This window comes from Eupeodes corollae, chromosome 1 (genome assembly GCF_945859685.1).
Source record: "Eupeodes corollae chromosome 1, idEupCoro1.1, whole genome shotgun sequence".
Taxonomy (NCBI): Eukaryota; Metazoa; Arthropoda; class Insecta; order Diptera; family Syrphidae; genus Eupeodes; species Eupeodes corollae.
This window is the reverse complement of record NC_079147.1, coordinates 249,141,644-249,169,093: the sequence shown is the minus strand read 5'-3', so window position 1 is coordinate 249,169,093 and position 27,450 is coordinate 249,141,644. Positions and strand designations below refer to the sequence as shown.

General features: G+C 36.6%; 1 protein-coding gene and 1 long non-coding RNA gene across 3 annotated transcripts in view; one reads left to right on the top strand and one right to left on the bottom strand.

Moving 5' to 3' along the window:
- LOC129939381 (uncharacterized protein KIAA0930 homolog) overlaps positions 1-24,060 on the bottom strand; it is a 29,493-nt gene extending 5,433 nt beyond the window's left edge. The window contains exons 1-8 of one of the 2 annotated variants that reach the window (XM_056047376.1): positions 23,486-24,060; positions 13,518-13,684; positions 13,166-13,447; positions 12,899-13,039; positions 12,658-12,839; positions 3,623-3,861; positions 1,772-2,905; positions 1,287-1,436 (exon numbers count right to left, since the gene is read on the bottom strand). In XM_056047376.1, coding sequence (XP_055903351.1) covers positions 1,287-1,436; positions 1,772-2,905; positions 3,623-3,861; positions 12,658-12,839; positions 12,899-13,039; positions 13,166-13,447; positions 13,518-13,684; positions 23,486-23,594 — 2,404 coding nt within the window. In that variant the 5' untranslated portion in view covers positions 23,595-24,060. The remainder of the gene's footprint in view (positions 1-1,286; positions 1,437-1,771; positions 2,906-3,622; positions 3,862-12,657; positions 12,840-12,898; positions 13,040-13,165; positions 13,448-13,517; positions 13,685-23,485) is intronic. The other variant, XM_056047377.1, reaches the window with a different exon arrangement.
- Positions 22,860-23,837, top strand: LOC129939383 (uncharacterized). Its single transcript, XR_008780540.1, has 2 exons — positions 22,860-23,394; positions 23,468-23,837. It is a non-coding gene; the product is annotated as an uncharacterized LOC129939383 (long non-coding RNA).
- Positions 24,061-27,450: the final 3,390 nt, after the last annotated feature.

Here is a 27,450-nt window from a genome sequence, read left to right as displayed (position 1 = left end):
AAGCGCAGAGAGCCGTTTTAATATATATCACAGAAGAGCTCGTGACATAGTTGAATGTTCAATAGGATTATCGAAAAGCAGATTTCGTTGCTTGTTAGGTGGAAGACAGTTGCACTATGCACCTTTGAAATCTACACAAATCGTTAACGTTTGTTGCGCTTTACACAACATATGTTTACATTTTGATTCAAGTTATGAAATTTTCGAGCATGAAGATTTAAACAATACGGAAGAAGAAATTCATGAAATTCAGACTAATTTGCTTCGAAGCCAAGCAGCTACAATTCGAAATAAAATAGTTCAACTCAACTTTGATGCATAAACATTTATTAAAAATAAATTTATATATTTGAGCAAAAATATCACGAGCCTTCATGGTGCTTGTCTTTGGTTCTTAAAACTATTAAAAAAAAAAAACACTTTCCGCAACAAGAACTTGTCGGAGGACTTCGGAAAATTGTATGTTTCTATCTGTTAAGAATAAAAGAAAACAAATACTTCATCGCAAAGCATCACATGCAAACTGCATGTTAACTCGATAGGGCCGAATAGCATTGCCCAAATTTCAATGATGGTTAAATTAAGAGGTGAAGTTATACAGCTAAATTGTATACCTCATAGAGATGACTTACCAATTATATGCTCATTGTGCAATTTAAAGGAAAGAGAGGTTGTTTTACACTTTGTTGGAAGATGTCCAGTTCTTAAAGAAATAATAAGGAATGCTTTTGGTAGCGAAATATTGACGCATAACCAAGTTAACAATATGAAAGTTAAAAAATTATATCAATTCTGCAGGCTAGCTCTTCTCTATAGAAGTTGAATTGTAAATGAAAGTTTTTAAACATATTATTGACCTATGTTATCTCATTTATGATTTGTCAACTAGGCAGACGGCAGTAAAGCCATGCTTTTTGTTGGTAAACTTTATAAGAAATTGTAATTAACGTTACCAAAATAAAAACCAATCTAATCTAACCTTACACTCCGAAGTAAACTGTTTTCAATTTTTTGTTTAAGCTTTTGGTCAAAAAAGGTTGAAATTTTATTTTGTTGAAATTAAAGTGTAAACTTAACTGTATCATCAATTTGGTTTAAATTTCTTTCAAAGCGAACAAAGAAGTAGTCGCATGTAGACTTTTGTCGGCCACTGTAATTGTAAAATAAATAACTTTTCAATAAAATCGGATAACGATTAACTAAACCCCGAGTAATCTTAAAAACTCTTAGACTATTTTGGTATTTTCAGAAGGTGACCTAAAACTAATTATGTAATTATGATTTACCTTTTGCAATACTCCACCATGGCAGTGTTACATAAGTTAAAAACGCATTCAACGGTGTCGATTGTTGTCTTCGATTTTCCTTCCAAAAATGAAAAGTTTGTGTAAATCCCCTTGTTGCCCAAAGTGGATTATATGCACCATCGTCAAGTTCTGTAAAAATAAAAAACCAAACAAAAAAAAAATTGTCATTCCAATATGGCAATATCTCACATCCCAAAAAGTATGACCACAAAATTCCCACTACACTACGATATCCCAAAAACCCGATCGAGGGAAACCATACATAAAAATAAGTGTAACAACAGTGATTTAAAATAAAAAAATAAAAAAAAACACAACAACAACACCAATATACAAAGTAAACTAATTAAAATATAAAAATGCAACGAATTTTAAATTACAACATAAAAAAAAAACAACAACAATACATATGTCTCAAACCATACTAATAAATTATGATATGTAATAACAACAAAAACAACAACCTTTCAGCGCCTTTTTTGGCAAATCACACCAATAATAAATATCAGTTCCATCGGGTGTCCTTCGCTTTGGCACCATCCTTAGAGCTTTATTATAGAAATTCTGATGTACCGAGGATTTCTTTGCTCCTGCACGGGGTAGAGTTGAGGTTTTTGTCTCTCCATCAGCAACTGGCCCTGGATTGGTTGTTGTTTGAGATAGAGGTCGTGTTGTGGAGGAGTCAGTTGTTAGTGTTTTAATTCCCAATCCTTCGTTGTTGCCATTGCAATCGTTGTGGCTATTGTTGTTCAACATGGGAGTACTTTCAGTGGTATTGTCTCCGTCGACATCATCGTCATCGACTTTAGGTATTGGAGAGTTCTTTAGAGCCACTGTTGGTGGAGATGTGAAAACATCGTCTGTATCTTCGCTAGGTTGTTGTAGTGGATGGCTGTCGGCGTGTCCAGGTGCACATTTTTTAAATGAATAGGATTTTTGCGCTTGTTCCACAGGAAGTTCCTCCTTTCCACGTACGCTTATCATAAGTTTGCTTTCCGTTTCGCTTAGAATTGCTATTTTCCCCGACGATGGTACCGCTTCGGTTCCTATATCGCCATTAAGAGACGTTGCGTCATCGGCTATTTCATACTCTTGCTGTGGCTTCAAATTGTTATTGGAACCATTGAGTGATACATCACACGATTTGGCTTTCTCCGCTCGACTCTCCTTGGCACACTTTCCGGTTTTGTCCTTCTTCGTCGGACTGGCACTCTTTTTGATGTCCTTCTTTGATCGCAACTTATCTTCAGACGACGAGGATGAAGAGGCTACAACCAATTCACTCTCCACACTCAAGATCGTCTTGTGTTTGGGTTTGGACTTTTTGTTGGGCATATTATTGAGACAGGCTGGGGTAGAATTCGTCGCTGCTTCGTCTTCACAAGCTCGGCAATAAACTTCGGACATTTGCGCCGAATCTGTGTCAGACCATCGCTTGCATGGTGAGCCCCGGCCAAAGCAATTAACACAACCACCTGTTGTCGGAGAAGTTACACTGTCTGCGATACTTGGAGCTGCAGTTGGTGCGGTAGCATTTTTAGCGGTGCTGTCGATTGCGTTCAATTTTGCCTCCGATGCCGAGAAAGCAGGACGAAGATCTACAATTAGATCAAAAACATGTGATTTTTAAAACAAAAAAAAAAACGAAGAACTAAAGCAAACAAATCACAATTCAAAATCAAACCAGAAATGGAAAGGATCGAGGTCAAGGACAGGATAAATGTGTTAAGGAAGCAAATATTGCATTCGAAGCAGCGCCAGCGGTATAGAACGCGCTTAAGCCATGAACTTGAGTGATTAGTAGAGTGTTTGTGTTTTTGTGTGTGTTTTGTCTTGAGTCTAAAAAAAAGGGTTAAAGAGGAGCGAAAATATATATTCACACCCGAGAGAGAGTCCTGCTTTCCCGGCAAAATTGTTTTCTTTTTTTTTTACTTTTCAAAATACTTTATTTTTAATATTTTCTGAAGCGGTTATAATATTATTTTTTTTTTACAAAATAGCAAGCAATAGAAGAGAGAGAGAGAGAATATTTTATATAACGAGGAATAATTGTTCTTTAATTAAATTTTAAAAGAATATTTCATGCGATACTAAAAAGTTGCAGGACAAATCAAATAAAAATTATGCGAAATCAAAACTGATTAAATTAAAAACCAAAAAAAGAAAAACAATTTTAAGGAATACAAAACTTGTGTAGTGTTATGATATTGAGAGAGAGAGAGACAAAACAAAAACAAATTTTTCAAAAACAGGTAGCAAGAACAAAATTTCAAAAATTATTTGAAAAAAAAAACTATTTCTCAATTAATAATTACCATCTCTCAAGTCACCAGCTTCGATTTCAGACACTTCACTAGCCAATGAGTCGAGACCTTCGTTTTCGGAACGTGCCTTTGAGCCGGCAGTTGTGTCGGTGGTATTTTTTGCGCGCCATCCATAGCGTGAGAAATTATTTAGATTTGCACTCGGATCACTGAGTCGTCGCTGATGCCGATAATTATAATAATCATCCGGATCTTCGTCCCAATCCTCCCACATATCGGTGGCACAAAATCTGAAATATTGAGGAATTTATTTTAAACAAAACAAAACCAAAACAAAAATAATTGAATACAAATAATCAACTAGCAATAAAGACTTAAATAATATGGCTAAAAGCTCGGTCAGGAGACTATTAAATAAAGTAGTTGGATGTATGTTTTGTAAGGTTGATCGTTTGTATGAAAAATGTATGTATGTATGTTGAGAATTAATTCTGAAGAAAATATCACCTTTTTTGATTAAAGGTTGAATGTTTGAGGATAATTGAACTAATTTTAGATACATACATACGTCATATTCAAAAAGCTTAAATCCCATCAGAATAATGTTTAGCCCAACGGTGGTTTTTTGAGTACTACGCGAATGTGGAATGCTTTATTAAACCTCTCTCTTTCTTTGTCGTTGAAATATTGAAAGATTTTAAATACAGTAAGCCCTCACTTTAGTAGAAAATGGGCAGGTTCAGCCGACATAAGGGACTTGAACGTTAGGCAAGTTTCTATTATCTGATTGGTTAGATGCTAATGGAAAGTTGACTCGAAAGTTAGTCTCCCTAACTGTAAAGTCAAGTCTACTTCTGTCAAAATGACAATTATAATGGGCAGGTTTGCTCTCTAAATTACTGGAGAGCGCTGGGAAACGCCACCTCGGTTGTCCTAGGTTCCATGAAAGTAAAATCTCTATGTACACCTCCTCGCGGTAGAGAGCGGGTAAAGGTAACGCACAAGGGGACCGAATGGCTGCCGGTATACGCAAACAAACCAGCATTGCTGGTCAGGGCACGATCTTGTCCTTGAGTAGTACTAAAAGTTCCCTTAAAGCGGTGGAACTGAGTATAGCTTTCAAGGGTATCAAAGTCTGGTGGCGAATGAGCCTATCCTGTAAGGCCAACGGCAACAGCAAGCAGCGTCTGCACTCATAGTGGGCGGCTGCAAAGGCGTCTGTTTCCCATAGTGGGCGGCCTATATCTGTATGTTTTCGACCATCTAAAATGGCGTAGTGTGCCTGTCGAATCCAAGGCTTGTGTGTATAATGTAGTAAATATGTTATACAGGTACGTGTTATTAACCACAACCAGGAAAATGTATTTTTTATGAAATATGACAACGAACGGTTATAATTCCCAAAGGGGTAACCCAGCTTTGGTATATTCTTCTAATCACTCCGACTGTAGTAAACCGCACATCGGATTTGGGAGTGCGGCACATTTCATACAACAATGGCAATCAATAATGAATCAGAAACAAGATTAAGAAATCCTTCAGATTCAATAAAACGGATTGGAGCATGGAATAATTGTTTCCTGGGGGGTCATTCGGTAAAACGATAATCGTTAGACGATATCGTTTAGACGATAGTCTCACTTCACGTAAGACGATAATCGTCAAAGTGATATCGTCAAAACGATAGCATTTGCCCGATAGCTAAGTAGGTATCGTCTGCTATTAATTTCCATTGACAACTAAGCAAATTGAAGGCATCGAACATGCAAATTGCTGGCTTATCGGTAGAAGCTTTGTGGGGCCAAATTAAGAGCGCTTACATGGAAGCTGGAACTGAAACTATACCCAGACAGACAAGAGCTAGAGATTCCTGGATATCCCAAGACACCTGGGTCAAAATCACATATCGAAGAACACTTAAAATTAGAATCAATTCAGAAAGTGATGCTCAGCGGACATTGATTCTACGAAACGAGTATAGAGCATCTCATAAGGCAGTGCAGCAGTATGTGAAACGTGACAAGAAGAAGGTTTGGACAAACTTGCGGAAAATGCGGAAAATACTGCAGGAAGGGGGGACGCAAGGCAGCTGTATAGAATGACTAAGGATATTGTCGGACAGCGTAGTAGCACTAACAATAACCATCCCGTGTTAGATTTGATCGGCAACCTTTTAGTGAAGATAGAAGATAAGCTACAAAGATGGAAGGAGCATTTTTGTGTCCTGCTAAATGATGACCACAATGTAGAACTAAATACAATATTGAACAACCTGCGCAGATCTTCTAGGGGTATTGACACCAGTCCTTCAACAAGTGCACAGATAAGTAATGCGATACATCTTCTAAAGAAAAACAAAAGCAGACCCTGAGGCAGCTTCCCGTATTTTGCTTTAACTCGTGCAGGCTGTCTAGGAGAGTGAAACTAAGCCAAGGAATTGAAAGGATGGAGTTATTGTAAAGTTACCAAAGAAAGGAAACCTCAAAAACTGTAATAACTGGCGCGTTATCACAGTTCTGTCCGTTTTTCCGATGTAAATGGCAACTATTATTTTCGAGAGGATTAAGTCCAGGGCACCAAGCGGTGTTTTTAAGTGGCCTATCACCGTAATGGCTGAATCACAACGACGCTTCATCTTCGGCTTCGGCCTCGTCTGCGTTACGGTGGCCTTGCTTCGAGGTTGCTTTGAATGAAATTTCTATTATTTCATCCTTCCAAACAGCAAATATTTTGTTTGTTGACATTTTTGTACAGCTGTTGAGCTGTCAGACAAAGCAAATGTTCAGATAATTGAACTAAAGCTTCCGTTTGGAGTCATATTACGTTACATTACGTTCTTTTCTTTACGATTGTCAAACGGAACGTGAGGTGGAAGCTCCATTCTGAACTCGGCTGAACTCGTAAACGTCAGGCAAAGCCGAAGCGTGTTTGTGTTTCAGCCATTAAGGTCTGAGTTTAAAATGTATGGCACTTGAAAAACTAACTAGTTGTCTTGGTCAAAAATTACATTCAAAGAATGCAGTTGACTGCAAATGAAGTCCCTTATATTGTCTGAATCTGCCCAATGATTTAATTGCCGATTTTTGATTTTTGTTTTCCTAAGGATGTAAGTTGTTTTATTGTTTCTTGTTAAGAAATATAATCACTGTGTTGACTATTAATTTAAATAAATTTTAACCTCTTAAGAAGTTGATAGTACCCGTGGCATGATGGTTTGTGCGTTGGACTGTCATGCAAGGGGTCTTGGGTTCAATCCCTGCCTGTGTCACCTTAATTTAAAAAAATTAATTTCGCGGGTACTGCCTCTTGCGAGGAATTGACAAATCCTTCAAGAGTAATTCTTGTCATGAAAAAGTGCTTTCTCAAACTAGCCGTTCGGATTCGGCATAAAATTGTAGGTCCCTCCATTCCTGACAACATTACTCGCACACAGGAATGGTTGAGAGTTGTAAGTCACTAGGCCCTGGTTCACAACGGACTGTTGCGCCACCCCATTTGATTTTGAAGAAGTTGAGAAGTTTCAACGCAATGTAGAAAGATAATATGAAATTGTTTCAATTTGCATCTTAAAGAAAAGAAGATCAAACAAGCTAATATACCTGAAGTCGTTTATAATTTTCTAGTTTTCGCTTCCTTTTTAAGTTATAAAGGTTTTTATGAATTTTGGAATGCCTTGCATAATTAGGAAGGGAGGATATGATTTAAAAGAAGATATTGATGCACATTGATTTTGAATGTCTGCACATTGTAATTAGTGGGAAATTTTGAGTCTGGTAAAGCATTCCACATTCGTGTAGTGTGACTAAAAAAAGAATCTCTGTACCGTACAGTACGGCCCTAATTGGGCTCAAGAGTAAACTGATAGGCATTCCTAAAAGAACGAGTATTACGGTTGAATTGTTTGAGGGGAGCAATGCAACTGGTTATTTCATTAGAGTATTGCTTATGGAAGTAACGATAAAATAATGAGAGACATAAAACCTTAAGACTGTGCTCGAGAGATGCAAAAGTTTCAATTAGACAACGGGCACCTATCATTTTTCGAGATCGCTTTTGAATTCTGCCCAAGAGACTCAAGTGGGATATAGGAGCACTTGCCTAAATATGGGAATTGTACTCAAGTTTTGGACGAATATAGGCTTTATAAATTATAGCCAGATCAGAAGGGGTAACAAACTTCTTGCATCGTCGGAGAAAACCTAAACACTAAGGAGCATTATTGGCGATGTCAAATATGTGATCACTCCACAACAAGTGGTTTGTGATGCACATACCTATGACTAATAGTTGTTCAATCTTCTCGATGGAAGTACCACCCATGGATGGTGGCATTTGGGGAGGGTTACGCATTTGTGACAGTAGACAGCATTGAGTTTTTGAAGCATTAAATTCTACACGGTTTTTGATTCCCTATTGTACCATGCTGTCAAGATCAGAATTAAATGAGCTTATCATAAGTTGCCTTTGTCAGTCCGAAAAACTAGGAGGAGAATCTAAAAACGAATATGAAGAGCTGAGGGTACTGTCATCAGCGAAACAATGTAGAGGATTAGAAGTTTTAGACAAAATATCTTTTATGAATATAAGGAAGAGAGTTGGAGACAAAACGGAGCCCTAGGGCACACCAGCGTTTATTTTGTGAATATCAGATTTGAACCCGTCCAATCCTACTTGAATTGAACGGTCCGAAAGGTAATTTGTAACCCCAACGAATACCAAATACCAATACCAAATGCACGCGTTTTCGATAAGAGTGCTTGATGCCAAACTCTATCAAATGCTTTTGAAATATCAAGTGCAATAATCTTACTTTCTCCAAAACGATGTAAAGATTTGTTCCACTGTTCGGTGAGATAAGCCATGACATCACCAGTGGATAATGACCTCGGTCTTGAAGATATTTCTTAAGCTGATTATTAATCAGCGTTTCCATGACTTTGGAAAGAAGGGACGTGAGTGCTATTGGACAATAGTAAGAGGAGGAGGATAGTTCGCCTTTTTTAGGGACAGGCTGGACAAATTTTTTTAGTAAGAGACGGGGGTATATTTTCCCAAAATTCCGTGATCTTCGCTTTCAATTGACTTTTATTGGTTGGGTTGCAATTCTGCAACCTTCGCTTTATTTTTTCCCACAAATGCTCGATGGGATTGAGGTCCAGTGACTGAGGTGGGGTCTTGTGCTGTTTTCTGGCATTATACAGCAAGAGTAACCATTCCTTCACAACATACGATGTGTGTTTTGGATCGTTATCTTGTTGGAAGTGAAAGGTTACAAATAAATTCAGTTTTTCTGCAGAATGCAGACTGACGCATATTTCTTTTAAGAACGTTCAAAAATATCCACTTGTTTATGATTGCGTCAATAAATTCAAAGTTCCCAGTCCCATTATTCGCTATTGACACCCATAACATACAAATTTATCCCATATGCTTAACAGTGGCAGTACATTTTTTGAATACTTGATTTAAGAAGCCAAAAATGCAAAGTGTACGCTTGATTTTTCCTAAGAAAAAAAATAATAATAAATAGAAATTAAAAAGAATTTTTCAAAAATATTGCATCTTAAATAGGAAAAGTAACAAATAACTAATTCTTAATTGAGTGTAAGTTCAATTTTGGGAGCAACTAACTGTTTTTCTAAATATAGGCATTAAATAGGTTAGGAATTAGTTTAGGCCAAATTTTCTTGTTTTAGAAACGACTGGAAATAGCAATAATGTTCAGGAATCGGATTTTCCGCCAGTTTGCTATATCTTCAAGAATAGATGGCAACATTATAAATATATAAAAGTATTCGCCTGCGCACTGCTCAAATTTGTACGTCATGAAGGCAGTACGGGAACAAATACCACTAAACCCCTAATGGATGAAAAGATATTTGATATATTCATTTTAATGCTGATTGGGTAACAAAAGGGCTATAGACGCTCTACAGATCATTTGTGAACACCTCGACTCTAAAAAGTTATTGTGGAAAAAGTCAAAGGGGTTTTCTTGTGGTACGCGAGAAATTAGCATGAAATAATTATTTTTTTTTAAATAAAAAAACCTTTACTGTTAAAGACTTTTACTGTTTGTAAAAAAGAATATGTTACAATCTATGCGACATTATTATATCAATTTGTTCTAAGGTTCTAAGGGTCCAACGTAACCATTACCACGATTCCCACCATTTTTGGAAACAAATGTGAAAATGGTTGACATATTATACCATAGAGATATGGTAGAGGGTTTCTTAAAGTGCTTAACAGAAACCCTTTTCAATGGAGATAGAAGGATACTTCTATTGAATTCTAGTGAGGCAAAAAACGTCAAGACAACATAAAAGTACATTAGGGTCAATATAATGGGTTTTAGAAAAGTTTAAGATTGAGTCCCGGGAAGTCATATTTTAATCCCTAAAATGATAGTTGTGTGGTCAAAAGAAGAGAACGCGCCTAAAAGACTCTTCATACAAATTTTCAAATCATTAAGATAGAGCTTACGGAAGCAGTGTCAAAAATATCACTACAGGTCGATGACCCAAACGTTTTAAGTGCTGACATTAAAGCTATCGTCAGTTATTTTGAGTGAATTTACTTTTTTAATTAAACTAATATTATGGCCAAATAAATAAAACAACATCAACAACGAGTCTGAGGCGAAGAAAACGGATCTTTACATTAACGAGGACAAAACGAAGTATTTACTTTCGTCAAATAGAGTCGATTCACACCGTAGACTTGGTCAAAATATGACAATTGACAGGTACAACTTGGAGGTGGTAAACGAAATTGTTTATCTGGGCACTGCTGTTAATTCTGCAAATGAGAATGAGAATAACCTTTGCTAATCGATGTTTCGTTGGCATAACTAAGGAGTTGAGGAATAAGGCCCTATCGCGAAGTACCAAAGAGACTGTACAAAACTTTAATCATCACAGTCTTGCTCTACGGTGCAGAAGCATGGACCCTCTCCCAGGCAGATGAATGATCTCTTGGTATCTTCGAGAGGAAGGTTCTGCGTACGATCTATGGCCCGGTTTGTGTCGACAGGCAAAGTAACATCTGGCGGAGAAGATATAATCATGAGCTATACCAGCTGTACAGCGACTTGCCACTGGTCACGAAACTGCCTGTTCAACGCTTAAAATGGCTAGGGCATGTCGAGCGAATGAACATCGAAACTCCAGCCCATAAGGATTCAACACTAAGCCTGAGGGAACAAGAAGCCGAGGAAGGCCGCATCTCCGGTGGAGTGATTAAGTTGAGGCCGACGCACGTCAACTTGGTATTCGAAACTGGAGGCAGGAAGCAAGAGATCGAGTAAGCTGGAGAAAGTTATTACTTGAGGCCCAGGAGCACAACAATGAATACAAAATATTATACAGTTTTTGTCTAATAGTGTTTTATGCTGGCAACAGAACTTATGACACGACTAAGTACTTTTTTGTATGGTGAGAACTATGGAACACTTGGTTTACCAAAAAATTTTAAAAATCAATTTTTAAATATATGCCTCTGTATATTTTCAAGAACATTCTGTTAACATTCTGTGAACATTTCAAGGCTATTTTTTTAGTACTGTTTAAATAGTAGGTTTCTAAAGAACGACCACTTGCAAGTTATCAATGATTTTTTTTCTCGGAGTGAGGTTATTTTCAAATTTACTGAAATAGTAACTCAAAGAGCAAAACTTAATGAACCACAAATTTTAGACAGCTGAATGTATTCCCAAATTTGCATTAAAAGTTAATTTAAAATATTCCAAAAACATTTCGAAAACCAGCTTAAATTTCAAGCATTCACATTAATTTTATTGTGAAGATAACGAAACTTTAGATTGAAAGAATCAGTCTCTGAATTAAAAGAATCAGTCTCTGAAAATCAAAGAAAGTAGGTTTTTAACGAAGCAAATTTTTCTATCTTAAATTTTAAATCTCTATTAAGACTTTCCGGCTTACCGATCTACTAAATTTCAACCTCCAATCATAAGTACTATAAATAATCCAACTGATTGATTTTTAGACGTGTGATTTTCAAAAAGAAATCAAATAAATATAATTTATTTATGGCCAAAAGTTAAGCTTATTATAAAAATAAGGTTTTGCAATTATGTATGTTTTAAAAATTCCAGCTAAGAGGCTCAGTTTTATGCCATCTTTTCCAGAACTGTCTAGGGCTTATGTGTCTTAACATAACTCATCAAGAAAAGGCCCACGGCGCAATCCAGTCACTTAAAGTTTCCTTCAATAAATGTATTGAATTGATGCTAAACCGAGCCATTATATTGATAAATAATAAATGAGTAAATTTGCTTGAGAAAGTATTTATTATGAAATGGTAAATCAAACTGAGAATAAATAAATTGACATTGGCTGTCAAAAAGACCAACTACGATAAAAAGTATTGAAAACTACAGAAAACTGGATAGCCTAAAAAAATACCTCAAATGGAAAAACTTTCATTATTCTAATATTTTGGGAAGTGAGCCATAATTTAGTTTATCAGTATTTCAGGAACCTCTTATGTTTAAATTAAGCTTGATGTTAGGTACATAATTTCAATTTTGAATTTGAAGTTTCACAGTTAATTGTAATAGAAGTCAGTTTAATAATATCTTTCTCTTTCTCAACTTAATTATTGATAACACAAAGAAAAATTATGTTCCAAGCAATGATAGGACTATGATGGACTACGTATTTTGTTATGAAATGGTGTCTACTGAGTATATTTACAATCGAGCTTAAAATGAATCAATCATGCTCTGATATGGGATGATTGTGCACATGTTTGTATTTGTATTGCAATCAATTCAAAACAAAACTTCGCCCTTGTGTCATTCACATTTCAAACTTAACATCAAAACACTCAGTGTCTAAACTCTACTTTAAATGATACCTCAAATAATTCCTCATAACCAATCGTCTGAGCTTGGAAAAACAAAATAAAATTCATGTACTGTGTTTTAGGGTGTTTAAAGAGGTGTAATGGAAATGTCGATAATCTAACGTGTTCTAGCTGTTTTCATTGGAGGGAAATTCATTTCAATAAAAATATATATATTTAATATGTTAAAATATAGAATTTGTAGGTATAGAACACACCCTGGTTCACTGGTGGGTGTTTCAACACCAGACCCTTTAGGTTTTGTAACTGCCATTTCTGCGTGTCCCTTTCCTTGGGGACCTTTCATTCGAACAAATTCGCAACGTGTCTGGACGCCAGCTCCGCTACTAAACAGACCGAATGACATCCTTTGAGCAACTTTCGAGCTTAAACTCGATTGCTTTAAAAAAAAACACACATCATTAAAATTTCTTTTTTTTTGACAAGATGCATGCTTACTCTTGCATCGTAGACCTTTTTTAAGGCATCATAACGAATAGAACCCAAAAATATAACACCTTGTACAGAACCATCTTTGTCATTAGCAACTAACTCGACGCAAACCATTTCCCCATCACGCACTAGGATGTCGCTAAAAACCTAAAAATAAAAAGTAAATGTTGTTTTTTTTTAATCATTATAAATTGCCCTATAGCTAAATTTTGTAGATTTTTTTTTTTTTTGTTTAAATTGAAACAACAGTTAATGTAGGTTCATATTACTAACCTCATCGAAATTGTCGACCATGAAACAAATGTGCGGATACGTCATCTCTTCGCCTTCACCTTTTGTGTCCATTTTTCTACGACTTGGCGAGGCATAAACGCGTTGCGAATGCCTTCGTAGGACTTGCAATTCCTTGGGGGATGTTCTTGTGCAAATTGCCAGCGTTAGTGTGTAGTCAAATTGGTGTATAACCATATTTAAGTAGACTGTCTCCTCCCAATCGACATCTGGGTCACCAATGGGAAGCTTACGTGAATCCTTTCGAAACACATCCACTTCAGTCTGTAGAATAAAAATAAAACAATTTTAAGTTTTTAAGGTCAGTTTTTATTTATTTCGTTTTTAGTTTTACCTCATATTTGGGCATATGCCTGGAAGAGCTCTTTACATGCTTCTTTCTAACGAAAAATAATAAGTCATCAGAATCAATACTATGAACTGGTTCGGATTGAAATAGAAAATGCCGCACGAAAAGATCTGTCCAATAGGTTGTCCCTTGAAGAACCACAAAACCACATTCTGGAAAGATATCAAATAATAAAAATGAATATGAATATCTTGATCACGGTCTTAAATAAAAATAATAATTGTGAATGCGAATAACAATGAAAATTAATCAATATATAATACGGATACGCACTGCAGTCATTTTGGAGACCAATGCATTTTTAGAATCATAATTTATCGTCAATCGGACATAATTTATTACTTCAATGGAAAAAAAGAAACTTTTGTGTGATTTGTAAAGAATTATTATTTGGATGCTTCAAAAATATATAATCGTTAAATTGAAAAACACCGCGTATCAAAATTTTAAAGCCCGTGATTTGTTTAAAGAAGGTTATTTTCTTACTGTTTTTGACATTATGTTAGCTATATGGTAATTTTTGTTTGCCATTTTTCAGCATAAATAAATTGTATGATGTTTCTGAATTCATATGTCAGAAAAAGTTTTAAGTGTTGAGAATATTTTCAAATGTATTTTTGAATTTAACGGATGTCTCTTTTTAAAACCCAATTCCACCACAAACCTTGTTTGGGCACAAAGACCAAGACTCTGAATTTAGATTGTTTTCATAATCTCAAAATCTTTTCTAATAATATTTTAGGGCGAGAGAGGATAAAATTTAAAATCGGTTCTCTAGAAACTAATGGCAGAGTTCAAAATGACAGCTGTCAAAATTCCAAAGGCCCGTGATTTTTTTGATAGTGAAATCCAAAATTGACAGATGTAAAAAATGGGAGACAGAAGTCAAAAATGACATACACATGTCAAAAATGACAGACGACAAAAAGTGACAGACATATGTATGTATGTCAAAAAATTGTCAAAAGTGACAGATGTCAAACTGACGGACGTCAATAGTAACTGGTGTCAAAAGTGACAGCTGTTACGGAATGCATTTTTGTAAGTGCATGGCGTGGTGCAAACGCACATGACTTCCTTTCAAGTCATTTTGGACCACGATGGGTGTAATGCATTTTTGGAATGGTTTAGATGCACTTTGAGACAAAAGTGCATCAGGAGGCCATATCCAAGACCTCCATTTGTTTGGTCCGCTTATGCCCAGGTTAGGTTAGGTTATAGTGGCTGTCCAAGATGGAAACGGACACACTTAGGCCAGTTTAAAGGCCCATTGTGATACCTTTGTTTGAGTCCCTTACGAAACGTGAAAGGCTGATTATGCTAATATGATTTACATCGTTTAGATCGTTAAAGAAGAATTCTCCTAGGTAATTCTTGGGTTTTCGAGCCAGAGCAGGGCATGTACAGAGAAGATGAAGAACTGTTTCCTCCTCTTCCTCGTCCTTACAGCTTCTGCAAAAGTCATTTGAGAATACGCCTAGTCGCGTAGCGTGCTTTCCTATTAGACAGTGACCGGTTATGACACCTATTATCGAGCTTATATGCGATCTGCTTAGAGAGAGGAAGCACTTTGAACGTTTTAAATCCAGTGTTGGCCAGATGTTTTTTGTGACTTGACACGTGGTGATGTTGTTCCACCTGGTGCCTGCCCTCCTCACAGCGTCTTGCATTAGTAACAATTTACAAGTAGCGATTGTGGTAGGATGGGCTGTACTGTACAGTTTCTGGCGTGTTCATCTGCCTTACAGTTACCTGGAATGTCTCCATGGCCCGGCACCCAGCAAAGGTGAATATTAAACTGTTGTGCCATCTCCATTAGAGATGATCGACAGTTATGGACTGTTATAGAGTTTATAGAGACAGAGTCCAGAGATTTGATAGCGGCCTGGCTTTCTGAGAAAATACGGCTATCAGATGTCGATATCACGTTTTCTTTAAGCCAGGACAAGACCGCTTATGCCCAACTTCCAACTAAAATTGTTATTGTCTGTTAAAAAGCACTGTGTAGATAACCCACTGTCTATTTGCCATTTACGAATTAAAACAAAACTTGAAATTTTGAAATCTATGCCTAATAAACAATATATATGTATATAAAAGCAGTTTTCTCGGGCGTATACGCATCTTTTTTTTTCATTGAATTGAAAAAAATATTCAATTAAATTATCCGAAAACTAACATTTTCTTATCAATTTTTTGTTCACCACTTTGAAGCTTTTCTGCCTAAAGCGATATTTAAGTACAGTGGTGGAAAAAGTAATAGAAACAATCTTAACTTACAAATTCTATTGCAATAAAAATCTTATTGGGAAGAGTATAAGCAAATTTAAAAAATATCTAACAACTCTCCATAAATAAATAAATTATGTAGGTGGCCCAACAGTCTCTTGAGAACTAAGGCCTAGTGACTTATACCTCTAAACCACTTCTATGTGCGAGTAATGTTATTAGAGATGGGTCCTACAGTTAAAAGCAGAATACGGCTAATTTAAAGAAGCACTTTTCATGATAAGAATTACTCTTGGAGGGTTTTCCAATTCCTCAAAAGAGGAAGTACAAATGAAAAAAAACCTTAGATGTCGAGCCTTTTGGCATTTAAGTCCTACGCACTAACTAATCACACCACGGACATAAATGCAATAAACAGTTAAAACCTGCATTTAAACTTCGTTTTTAGAACGAATTCAATAAGGGTTGGTTCAGTAGTCCAAATCGAGTTGTTATACTAAGAATACTATATAGTCAAGAGATCATGTATCTCTCAATACGATAACATTAACTTCTATAGACACTTTGTTCAGTTTCGATCGTGTGAACGCCTTACACATAGTTGAAAATTGCATAGTATCAGTTGCACAGTCCAATGTCACTGGTGCTGATGATTTGAATCCAATTTTCATTAAAGCTATTCTTCCATTGCTTCTACCCTACTCTACACATGTAATAAATACAATCCTTACTACTGGCATTTTCCCGCATCAATGGTAAAAAGCAAAAATAATTCCTATCCCAAAAACTCGCTTTGTAATGAATTTAGACCGATTTCAATACTTCCTCTTCTATATAAAGAATGTGAAAGGATAATGCAAAAACAATTTAGCAGCTTTATCAGTCGCAACAACCTTTTAATCGATGTTCAATCGGGTTTTCGTTCACACCATAGCTGTATTACGGCACTAACTAAAATAATCGAAGACATAAGGATTGAACTTGAAATTGACAAAGTAATTTTTTTAGTCCTACTAGACTTTTCAACAGCATTCGACATGGTGAATCACTCGATACTTCTGAATAAACTGCGTCACAAATTCAACCTTCAGAAGCTATTAAACTGCTTTCTTCCGTTTTGAATGATAGAAAGCAAGCCGTTTTTTTTTAATGAAAACTTCTCCGATTTTCTTCCGATTCAACAAGCAATTCTCCCAATGATCAATTTTATCCCCTCTTCTATTTTTATTATATGTGATTCAAATTGGTTTTATTATAAATGAAGTATTAAAAGCTGTCCTTTGGTTTTAATTGAAGACTGCGGTTTCACCCTGAATCAAGAACTAGAAAGGATATCTTACTGGGCGTCTTGCAATGGGTTGATTCACAACGCAAGCAAATGCAAATGCCTGGTTATATCAAGAAAAGAATTAGATCTAACATACCTTCCTTCCATAATTTTAAACGAGAACCCATTAGAATTCGTAAAAATTCCAGTAAAAATCTAGGTGTAATCTTAAAAACCATTGGCCTGGAATGATCACATCACTAATTTATAGGTAAAACTTACGGAACGTTTGGAACGCTGTGGAGCGACCAAAACATCACTCCATTTAAAACCAGACTAATGCTTAGCAAGGACACTAGTTATACCTGTTCTCATTCATGAATGCGAAATTTTTTACAACTGCGATTAACTGTGGATAACATCTTCACATTAACAAACATAGCTAAGACATTCCTTGATAACGGAAAGAAGCTATATGCTTTTTTCGTGGATTTTAAGGCTGTCTTTGATTCCGTAGACAGAAATTCTTTATTCCTTAAACTAAGCAATGTAGAAGATTGAACGAAGATCCTTAAATGTGTTTACTGAGTCCTTTGCTTTTTTCGATATTTCTTGATGAGATCACTACTTCTCTCTGGTCTTATGTATGCAGATGACATCGTCCTACTGGCAGAAACGGCAAATATGATGCAACTCATTGCCAACAAATTACAGCAATACTGCTGTAAATGGAATCTAAAGGTTAACACCGACAAATCCAAAATTATGGTTTTCAGAAACACCACCGGAAGATACTGTAGGGATGAGAAATGGACCTGGGAAGGTGAGGAACTTGAAAAAGTCAAAGAGTACAAGTATCTAGTAGTAATCTTGACTCCAAAACTCTCTCTTGAGAAACACTTCTGAGCCAAGTTACATGATGCTAAAATGGCCATTAACTGCAACTGGAAAGGGCTCCTTGGTAAAAAGAACGTCACAACAAGTGTGAAATACAAACTTTTAGAGACGGTAGTAAGATCAATAATGTGTTATGCCGCGCAGGTCTCGGGAGTTGTCCAATACGATGACGTTGAAAAACTCTTAAGATACTTCTTAAAGAAAATTTTCCGTCTCCCAGAAAACACTCCAACGTACATGCTCCATTTAGAGACTGGACTTCCTCCTCTCTTCTTGTATACTCTGAAACTTCACTTCAGCTACATAAGAAAAATCATGGAATACTCCCCGCAAAGACTTCCTAAAATAGTGGCCTCCTATATCGTGCAACGCAAGTCCTTGTTCTTTGGCGAGTGGTCAAGATTATGCTTGGAACATAACCTAAATCTGTACAACAATACCCCCGAAAGATGGGAAGAAACCTTGGATGTTCTGTGGAAAAATATTAAGGAAACAAAATTTGAAGAGAAAGAGAAATTTTACGAGAAAGACAAAGTAAATCCAGGAACCTATATCGAGTGCTGGATCACAACCTATTAAGCAATTATTTTTACGACAACAACAGCATAGATACTATTTCAACAATCTTTAAAGCAAGAGGAGAGCTTTTGCACCTAAACTACATGCCCCATCGCAGCGACCGATCCACTGAATGTACACTTTGTAATCGACACGCAGCAGAGGACGTAATACATTTCATTGGAACCTGCCCTGTTTTAAATGCCATTAGACGTGCCCACTGGAATAAAATCAGTCTAACTATGGATGAACTAAAAAATATATTAAACGGTGACACTAGCTGGTTGACTCTAGTCAGCTACGTTAAAACGGCATGGAAATACCCTCCCAAATTATAAATGAAAGTTTCTGATTAACTCTTAAATTACCCGTAATAAGTTCTATGTTCTTAGATTACAATATTACAACAACTATTTCAATTCGATGTTAATATATTTTTTTTTTCGGCTGACGGCTAACGCCATTCTCTAATTGTGAACTATATAATATATTTATGAAAATAATATGAATATTTTATAAAGATCACAACTAAACTATATACATCTGCGATTCCATCAGCAAAAATAAACTAAACATAGTTTTTAATAGTATCATTAGATACATCTTTGGGTTAAGAAGGTACGACCATGTTTCACATTTGCAAGAGATTCTACTTAATATGCCTTTAAATGACTTCATGAACATTGATACTGTTTTGTAAAATCATGAAAACACTTCAACCTTCTCTTTGAACAAATCCGAATGTCAACATCGAACAGATCGACATAGATAATTTTGCCTTAGAAGGACAATTTTTTATCGCTGCATGTCGCCTCTGGAACTCATTGCCTGCGCACTCATCCGCGGGATATAAGTGATATGCACATTTTCCAAAAAAAAAGTATTAAAATCGTCTTTTCAAACCAAAGCAACTAACTTAGCTTAGCTTATCATCTCTTCTTAACTCTTAACTATTATTCCCTTATTTTCAACTCAAATAATATTTTATCAATAAATATTTGTTTTTCTTTTTTCTTTAATTTTATTTTAATTTAATTTTATTTTATATTATTTTCTTTTGTATGTTTTTTTTTTTATTTTTAATTGTTATCTAATGGTATGTCATAGGCTCTCACAAATTTATAAGATACATATCTGTTATTTTACTGTGTAAGCTTTATAAATAAATAAACTAAAACTGAAACTCTCCAAAACTTGGTAATAGATTTCGACTTGATATAAGTTGGATTCCAGATGTCTTAATGTAAATATTTTTTATCGTTGATCTGCCTAGTGTGAAGCCACACTGGTACGTGCCATAGTGTGATCCTGATCATATTGTGGCAGAAAGGTTTAAGGTGCTCATACAATACGTTGGAAAGGATTTTGTAGGCAACATTAAGCGGGAAGCCTCTGTAATTTTTGTAGGACATCGGTTCTTTAATCGATTGGAAATATTGATCGGGCATACTTTCCTCTTCGGCCGGAAAGCTTTTGGATCAGTTTCTTAACCCCTTCCATTGCCTGATACTTCACTGTTTCGAGGAGTGCGCGCTGGTTCTATAACCAGATGATATTTGCTTTGCAATTTTTGTAGAACTGGCGTGTGTTGGTGGCGATACTGCACTCATCGAGATACCTCAGCTGAGAAAGGGATGCTTTTTTTCTTTCTACGCAGTTTTTTTTCTTTTTTTATCACGGTACTATTCTTTAGCTGCTTTGCTTTTTTTGCAACATTTGCATTCGTGCATTTTGCTCTCGAATTCATCATCATACCAAGTATTTTTTCTTAATAGCTGATAGACTGTGGTAGTCTCAGTTACTTAATGATATTGCGGTTCCACGCCTATGAATTTCCCGTTCAATTATTCACTGTAGTCTCTGGCATTTTCTTATGTGCTAAGACATGTTTTTTTTTTATAATAAGCACACACTCAAGGGGATATTACTACCCTTATTATGCAGAGGCAGAGTGTGAGCACTAGGAAGAGGAGAGAAAGAGTGTGGTATTCTACATTCGCGTAGCACGGCTGAAGAACGAATCTCTGTATTTGACTGGTATACTAATGAGCATTTCTAGAAGCACGAGTATAACGGTTGAACTGTTTAAGGGGAGGAATGCAGCTGGCTATTTCACTAGAGCATAAACCATTAAAATAACCGTAAAAAAGGGTGAGACAAGAAACATTACGACGATGTTCAAGCGAAGTAAATGAACTTATGATACGTTCAATACTATCCAACAGGCTTAAGTAAGTTGAAGGAACACCAGCCCAGAGTTATACTCAAGCTTTGGACGTATATAAGTCTTGTAAATAACAGCCAGATCAGAGGGGGAGACAAACTTCTTACATCGGCTTAGAAAACCCTAACATCTTGAGGCATTTTTGGCGACATCGTGTATGTGATCGTTCCACAAAAGGTGGTTGGTGACACACATACCCAGAATATCGAGATGTTCAGTCTCCTCGAAGGAAGTGCCATTTATGGATAATGGCAAAGGGTGTATATCTCGCTTTAACGATACAAGACAGCATTGGGTTTTCGAAGCATTAAGTTCAACACGGTTTTTTAATCCCCATTACACAATGCTGTTTAGGTCGGAATTTAAAGAGCTTATCATATTTTGTCGTTGCAGTTCCACATCCAAAGAAGATGGATGTGAGTCTGAAAACGAATATGAAAAACTAAGAGTACTATCGTCAGCGAAACAATGTAATGGATTAGACGTTGCAGACAGGAGATCATTTATAAAAATGCGAAAAAGTGTTGGAGATAGAACAGAGCCCTGGGGCACACCAGCATTTATTTTATGGTTTTCAGACTTGAATCTATCCAATACTACTTGTATTGAACGATCCGAAAGGTAATTACTAATCCAATGAAGTAGGGATTCATGAAAACCGAAAGCACACATTTTCGATAACAGAGCCTGATGCCAAACTTTATCAAATGCTTTTGAAATATCTTGTGCAATAATCTTACTTTCTCTAAAGCGATGTAAAGATTTCCTCCACTGTTCGGTGAGATGAACCATGAGATCACCAGTGGACCTGTTGCTACGAAAGCCGTATTGTCGGTCATTAAGAAACTTTCGATCTTCAAGATATTTCTTGAGCTGATAATTAATCAGCGTTTCTATGACCTTGGAAAGGAGGGACGCAAGTCGGTAATTAGAAGGTGAGGCAGATTTGCCTTTTTTGAGATTGGGCTGGACAAATGCAGTTTTCCATCCTCTCGGAATGAGACCTGAGGAGTAGAACAGATGAAAAAGCTTACGCAGTGGGTTTGCCAGCGTTGAACAACACCTCTTCAGGCTCTCAACTTGGTCATATTAAGAAAGTGGTCAGAGTAAACGTTTGGCCAATTAGCACGTGTCATTTCGACTGATTAGAGGTCGCCAGGTTAGTATGTATATCGATATGATTTATATGGTACTTATCATCGTCTAGCTGCTGCAAAGTCGATTCGTCGGAAGTAATATCTGTTGTCGTTTTCTTGAAGATTGTGCTTTCCTAACTAACTTCCAAGCCTTGGTCAAAACACTCGCGCTTACAAGTTTAGAACGTCAGACCAGTATGCGACGTTTACCAATGTGGATTTAATATAAGAACTTGATATGTAGTAAACGATACAGCCCGGGCCCATCAATTCCTACAACATCCAACCACCCACCGATAAAGACTTTAGTATGTAATGATAATAACCTTTCATAAGACTAAAGTGTTGGGCTTTTCTTTACACCTTTTTCTTCATATATAAACAAATCTATCCCTTAATTACTTTTAACTAATCGGATCTCTTATGTGGCAGTTTATAATCCCGAAGAATTAGGGTCACAGTATCTGTTGTCTTATGATTTCAAAAATATAGAGTGCCATTTTATTTTACAATCAATAATGTACAGGATAAAATAATTACATTGGTAGGATGGCAATTTATAAGTTTTAAACTTAAAAAAGTGCAAATCGACACCCTAACAGCTTTGCTTAATCTTTTTGTGGCATCAATTTCTTAATTCCATATCATTTATGTCTTTTTTTAAAATTGGAAAGCGATTTTCTATCTACATGAATGTTTTACATTTAAAAAAAATACAAGTAGGCATGAGATTCCAAATATGTAAATGTTTACAAAAACTGATAAAAAATAGAAGACAACAGAAAACTGACAAGAAAAAATTGTCTTAAAGATAAGGTTTTCATTGTTCAGTGGTGTTATAATTTTACATAGATAACATTTGTATATGAGTTTTCTTTCCTAACTCAATTTCCATTCATCAACTTTATCAAGTACGATGAGATTTTTATACACACACCGAATTGGGTGGCTTCCAATTTTGTTGTAAGGCGTAATCTATAGGTATTTATATATGTACATTATCCCTTTAGCAGGTCATAAATGAACAATGGCATCTTCTATTGGAGATAAGAACATGGAAAAGATGCAAGAACGAAAAACAAATAGAGTTTCAAGTGGATTCAGAAGGAGGTACTGTACACATTGACGAAAATTCTCAAGTTACAACAAAATGCACCCAGAAGAGAACCAAGTTTACTCATCAACATTACATTATTTTATTTATTTATTTTCTTCGTAACGTGTAACGACTTACAAAGTACATGTACTTAGGTTCAATCACAATTCTGTATTATGAATGGCTCCCACATGAGGGGGATTTTTGTTGTATACTTTCAAACCATTCAATTCAATCAATCGATTTATTATTATCTGTGAAAACAATAAACTCAACCCTATCGTCTCTGCTTTTGTTTGGGCGTCATTAAAATGCACAAGGTGAGATGCAGGGGAGTCGCATTGTGTATTCCTTTTTCAACACACATTATCTTGTACCTACAAACAGACATACTACTATGTTGGATTGAAGACTCAACGATAAAATCGATAACAGACTAAAATTTTAGGAAGAAGGTAGGGTATGTCCTTTGAAAGGCAACTTTTTCTTGGCCAATAGAAGCTTTATATAATTTTGATTGAAATATAGAAACATAAAAGAACTTACCGTCTTTCAACAATTGTCGCATTTCCTTGGTTCTCTGGAAATTGATATCCTCCAATAATTGCTGCAATGGTGTTTGAGCTTTTAGCAAGGATCCACTGGCCAACGCCATTTTTTAGGAGTTTTCCTTCTTATTTCGAATTATTGTAATACAAAAAAAAGAGTTATGGAATAAGTTAAGACTTCTTCGCAGAGCAAATGAGTTTTCCGTTTTAGAATTGGAATTTCGTAAGATGAGTTATTTATTTATTCACCACAGAATTGTTGTAAAAAAAAAACTATTTGTACTTTTTTTCGTAGACATTTTTTATCTACATGAATCTTAAAAAATAAACTTGTTCACTTCTTTTTTAAATGGAATGATTTTATTTTATTTTGTCGGTCATTGTTGGTGAATGAACATCCCTTAGCAAACTTATACTGGAACTGGATTGAAGCTAGCTCTAGCTCTCTCCTGGACGACAATGGATATGGTGGATATATGCTTTTGCATTTGAAAAATTATAGATTTATTTTGATTATACTGCGCAAATTCATAAAATCAAGTTGCCTTTGCTTGAATGGGGAGAATTTTGTGTTTTTTTTTTTCCTATGTGAAAAAAAACTAAACTAAACAAAAATTTTGACAGCCGGATCAGAACATATGGTGGTAATGGAACATGTTCCTTAACAATTTTGAGTGTTCCCATTTCATTTTTGGTAAGGTAGAATAAATTGCAGCAGGGATGTTTGAAATTTAATGGAAAATTTAAAACCACTGTACTTTGTATATACATACATATATTTGAATAGTACTATCATGAAGAGAAACGCTCGACCTATCAGTAGAAAAACAATTATTTTAAAGCAATGGCTAGTTGGACTCGAGTTCAAAGCTTAAATTAATAGTGCTACAAGACTATCCAAACTTATTTCAAATTTGTCACGCTGACTATAAAAACCGGGTTAAAAAGTCGCAAAGTTTAAACGAAATCACGGAGAAAAAGAGACGTCTGTGAAAGATGTTATTCTTAAGCTTAGAACGCTTAAAACACAATATTTAAAAGAAAAAAATAACATTATCCGTTCAAAAGAAGTGTAGCGGGTGCGAATGAGGTGTATAAGCCTATATTGTGGTGCTAAGGCAGGCTCAATTTCTGAAATGACACTGGTGATGAGGTTGTTGGTCAAGGTCTTGAAAGGTCAATGTCGTGAAAGGTCAAAGTCTTGAAAGGTCAAGGTTTTGGAAGGTCAGGGTATAGAGGTCTTGAAAGGTCAAGGTCTAGAGGTCTTGAGTTCTTGAAAGGTCAAGGTCTGGAGGTCTTGAAATTTCAAGGTCTGTTTATTTGCATGTTTATGTACAAAAAATATAGTTTTGTTTTAATCAAATAACAAAAAAATGGACATGAAGTAGGTAGAATATTCTTATATGGTGCTGAACTATTCAGTTATTCATTGTTTAACACGAATCAAACTATCTCACTAGCACTTCATAAGAAAAATCGAAACACCATTTGCATTTTAGAAAGTGCTGTCAAACCTAATCATTTTTAAATCTTCATATGCGGTGGAAACACCATGAATATTTATTTAATCTAAACAGCAAAACTTATCTTTTCTATTAATTTCTCTTGCAAAATAAGCCCAGTTAATCCATTTTCACTAAATAATACCAACAGTAATAGAATGATTTTTTCCCCAATAGAAAACACAGATGATTCCAAATGCACAACTACTCAACGAACACAGCCATTGAGATGCTGATCGTACCAACATTTGAGAACGAAATCACATAAGATCCATTCGAGACTCGTATTAATGTCAAAAACATATCCATAGTAAGATTCTACTTTTATCGGTGTTATTCATACTATGGATATTGTTTTTGTTATTTGTGTAAAATTCTACAATACTTCTTTCTTTTCTTTAAGGTGGCGCTACAGTCCGGGGCGGACCTGGGCCTCAGCCAACAAGCGTCTCCAGCCAGCTCGGTCCCTAGCTAGCTGTCTCCAGTTTCGCACGCCAAGTTGGTTGAGGTCCTCTCCCACCTGGTTGCGCCACCTGAGTCGCGGTCTTCCTCTACTGCGCCGTCCCTCGGGATTGGATTCGAAGACCTTCCGGGCTGGAGCGTTGATGTCCATCCGCTCTACATGACCTAGCCATCTAAGCCGCTGGACTTTAATTCTGCTAACTAGGTCAGTGTCGCTGTACAGCCTGTATAGTTCGTCGTTATATCTTCTCCTCCGTTCTCCATCTATGCGTACGGGACCAAAAATCACCCGAAGAATTTTTCTCTCGAAGCATCCTAAGACGCTCTCATCTTTCTTTGACAGGGTCCAGGCCTCAGCGCCATAGATGAGAATCGGGATGATGAATGTCTTATATATGGTGATTTTACATGCTCGAGAGAGGACTTTACTTCTCAATTGCCTTCTAAGTCCAAAGAAGCAGCGATTTGCAAGAGTTATTCTTCGTTTGATTTCAGCGCTGGTGTCGTTGTCTGCATTAATAGCGGTGCCTAGGTAGACAAAGTCCTTAACTACCTCAAAGTTATAGCTGTCCATGGTGACGTTTTGTTCAAGACGTACTTGGTCTTGCCCTCATTGACCACTAAACCCATCTTCTTCGCTTCTGTCGCAATGCTCAAAAACGCTCCATTGACATCACGCTTTGATCTTCCAATTATGTCATTATCATCTGCGTATCCGAGTAATTGGATGGACCTTTGGAAGATTAAGCTTGTGCCTCTAGTGTTGACGGTTGAGTTTTGCACAATTCTTTCCAGAACGATGTTGAAGAATCGCATGACAATGCATCGCCTTATCTAAAACCTTTTTTGACATCAAATGCATCCGACCTTGATAGAGCAGCGTGCATTCTCCATCGTCATTCTGCACAAACGGATAAGTTTGACAGGGATGCCAAAACTAGACATTGCTCGGTAGAGCTCTTCCCTATAGATGCTGTCATAAGAGGATTTAAAATCGATAAAGAGATGGTGGGTATCGATTTGAAGTTAATGGGTGGACTTTCCTGGTCTGAAGCCACACTGATAAGGACCAATCAGGTTGTTGACGAATGGCTTCAGACGTTCACATAATACGGCAGAGAGGATTCACATTATACGCAATGTTAAGGAGACTGATGCCTCTGTAGTTGGCGCAGTTTAGAGGGTCTCCTTTCTTATGTATCGGGCACACTATGCTGAGATTCCACTCATCGGGCATGCTTTCTTCCGACCATATTTTGCAGATGAGTTGGTGCATGCTCCGTACCAAGTCATCGCCTGCTGCATTGAATAGTTCGACAGCGATGCCGTCAGCTCCAGCAGCTTTGTTTGACTTAAGTTTACATATAACTATCTTCACTTCGTCAAGTTCGGGTAGGCCGAATTGTTGATCTGCGTCGCCGATGTTGAATGCTTCTATCTCCCTTACAGCGGAATTTGGTTCGTCATCGCCGTTATATAATTTGGAGAAGTGATCTTTCCATATTCCCAGCATCGACTGCGGTTCTACTACGATGCTCCCCTGATCGTCTTTACAGGCTTCGGTTCGTGGCTGGTACCCTTGGGAAGTTTTTTTTACCTTTTGGTAAAATTTACGAACCTCATTCCTGTTGTGACATCCCTCTATCTCCTCGATCGCGCGCTTCTCATGCTCTCTTTTTTTCCATCTAAGAAGCCGGTGTTCCTCTCTCCTTTTCTGTTCGTAGAGCTCGCGAGCAGCTCTAGTCCTTTTGTGCAGCGCCGTTTTGTATGCCTCTTGTTTCACTGCGTGCGTTTGCCGGCATTCGTCGTCAAACCAGGGGTTTCGCTGTGGTGGCCGTGTGAAACCTAGCACTTCAGAGGCGGCATCTCTGATGGCTGAAAGGCAATGTTGCCACTGGTTTTCAATGCTTAAATGGAAAAGGACATGTCAGTCTCTTGCGATTGTAGCCGTCTAACGTCGAATCTTCTCACAGTACTTCCTTGTTTTGGCTTGGGTCGG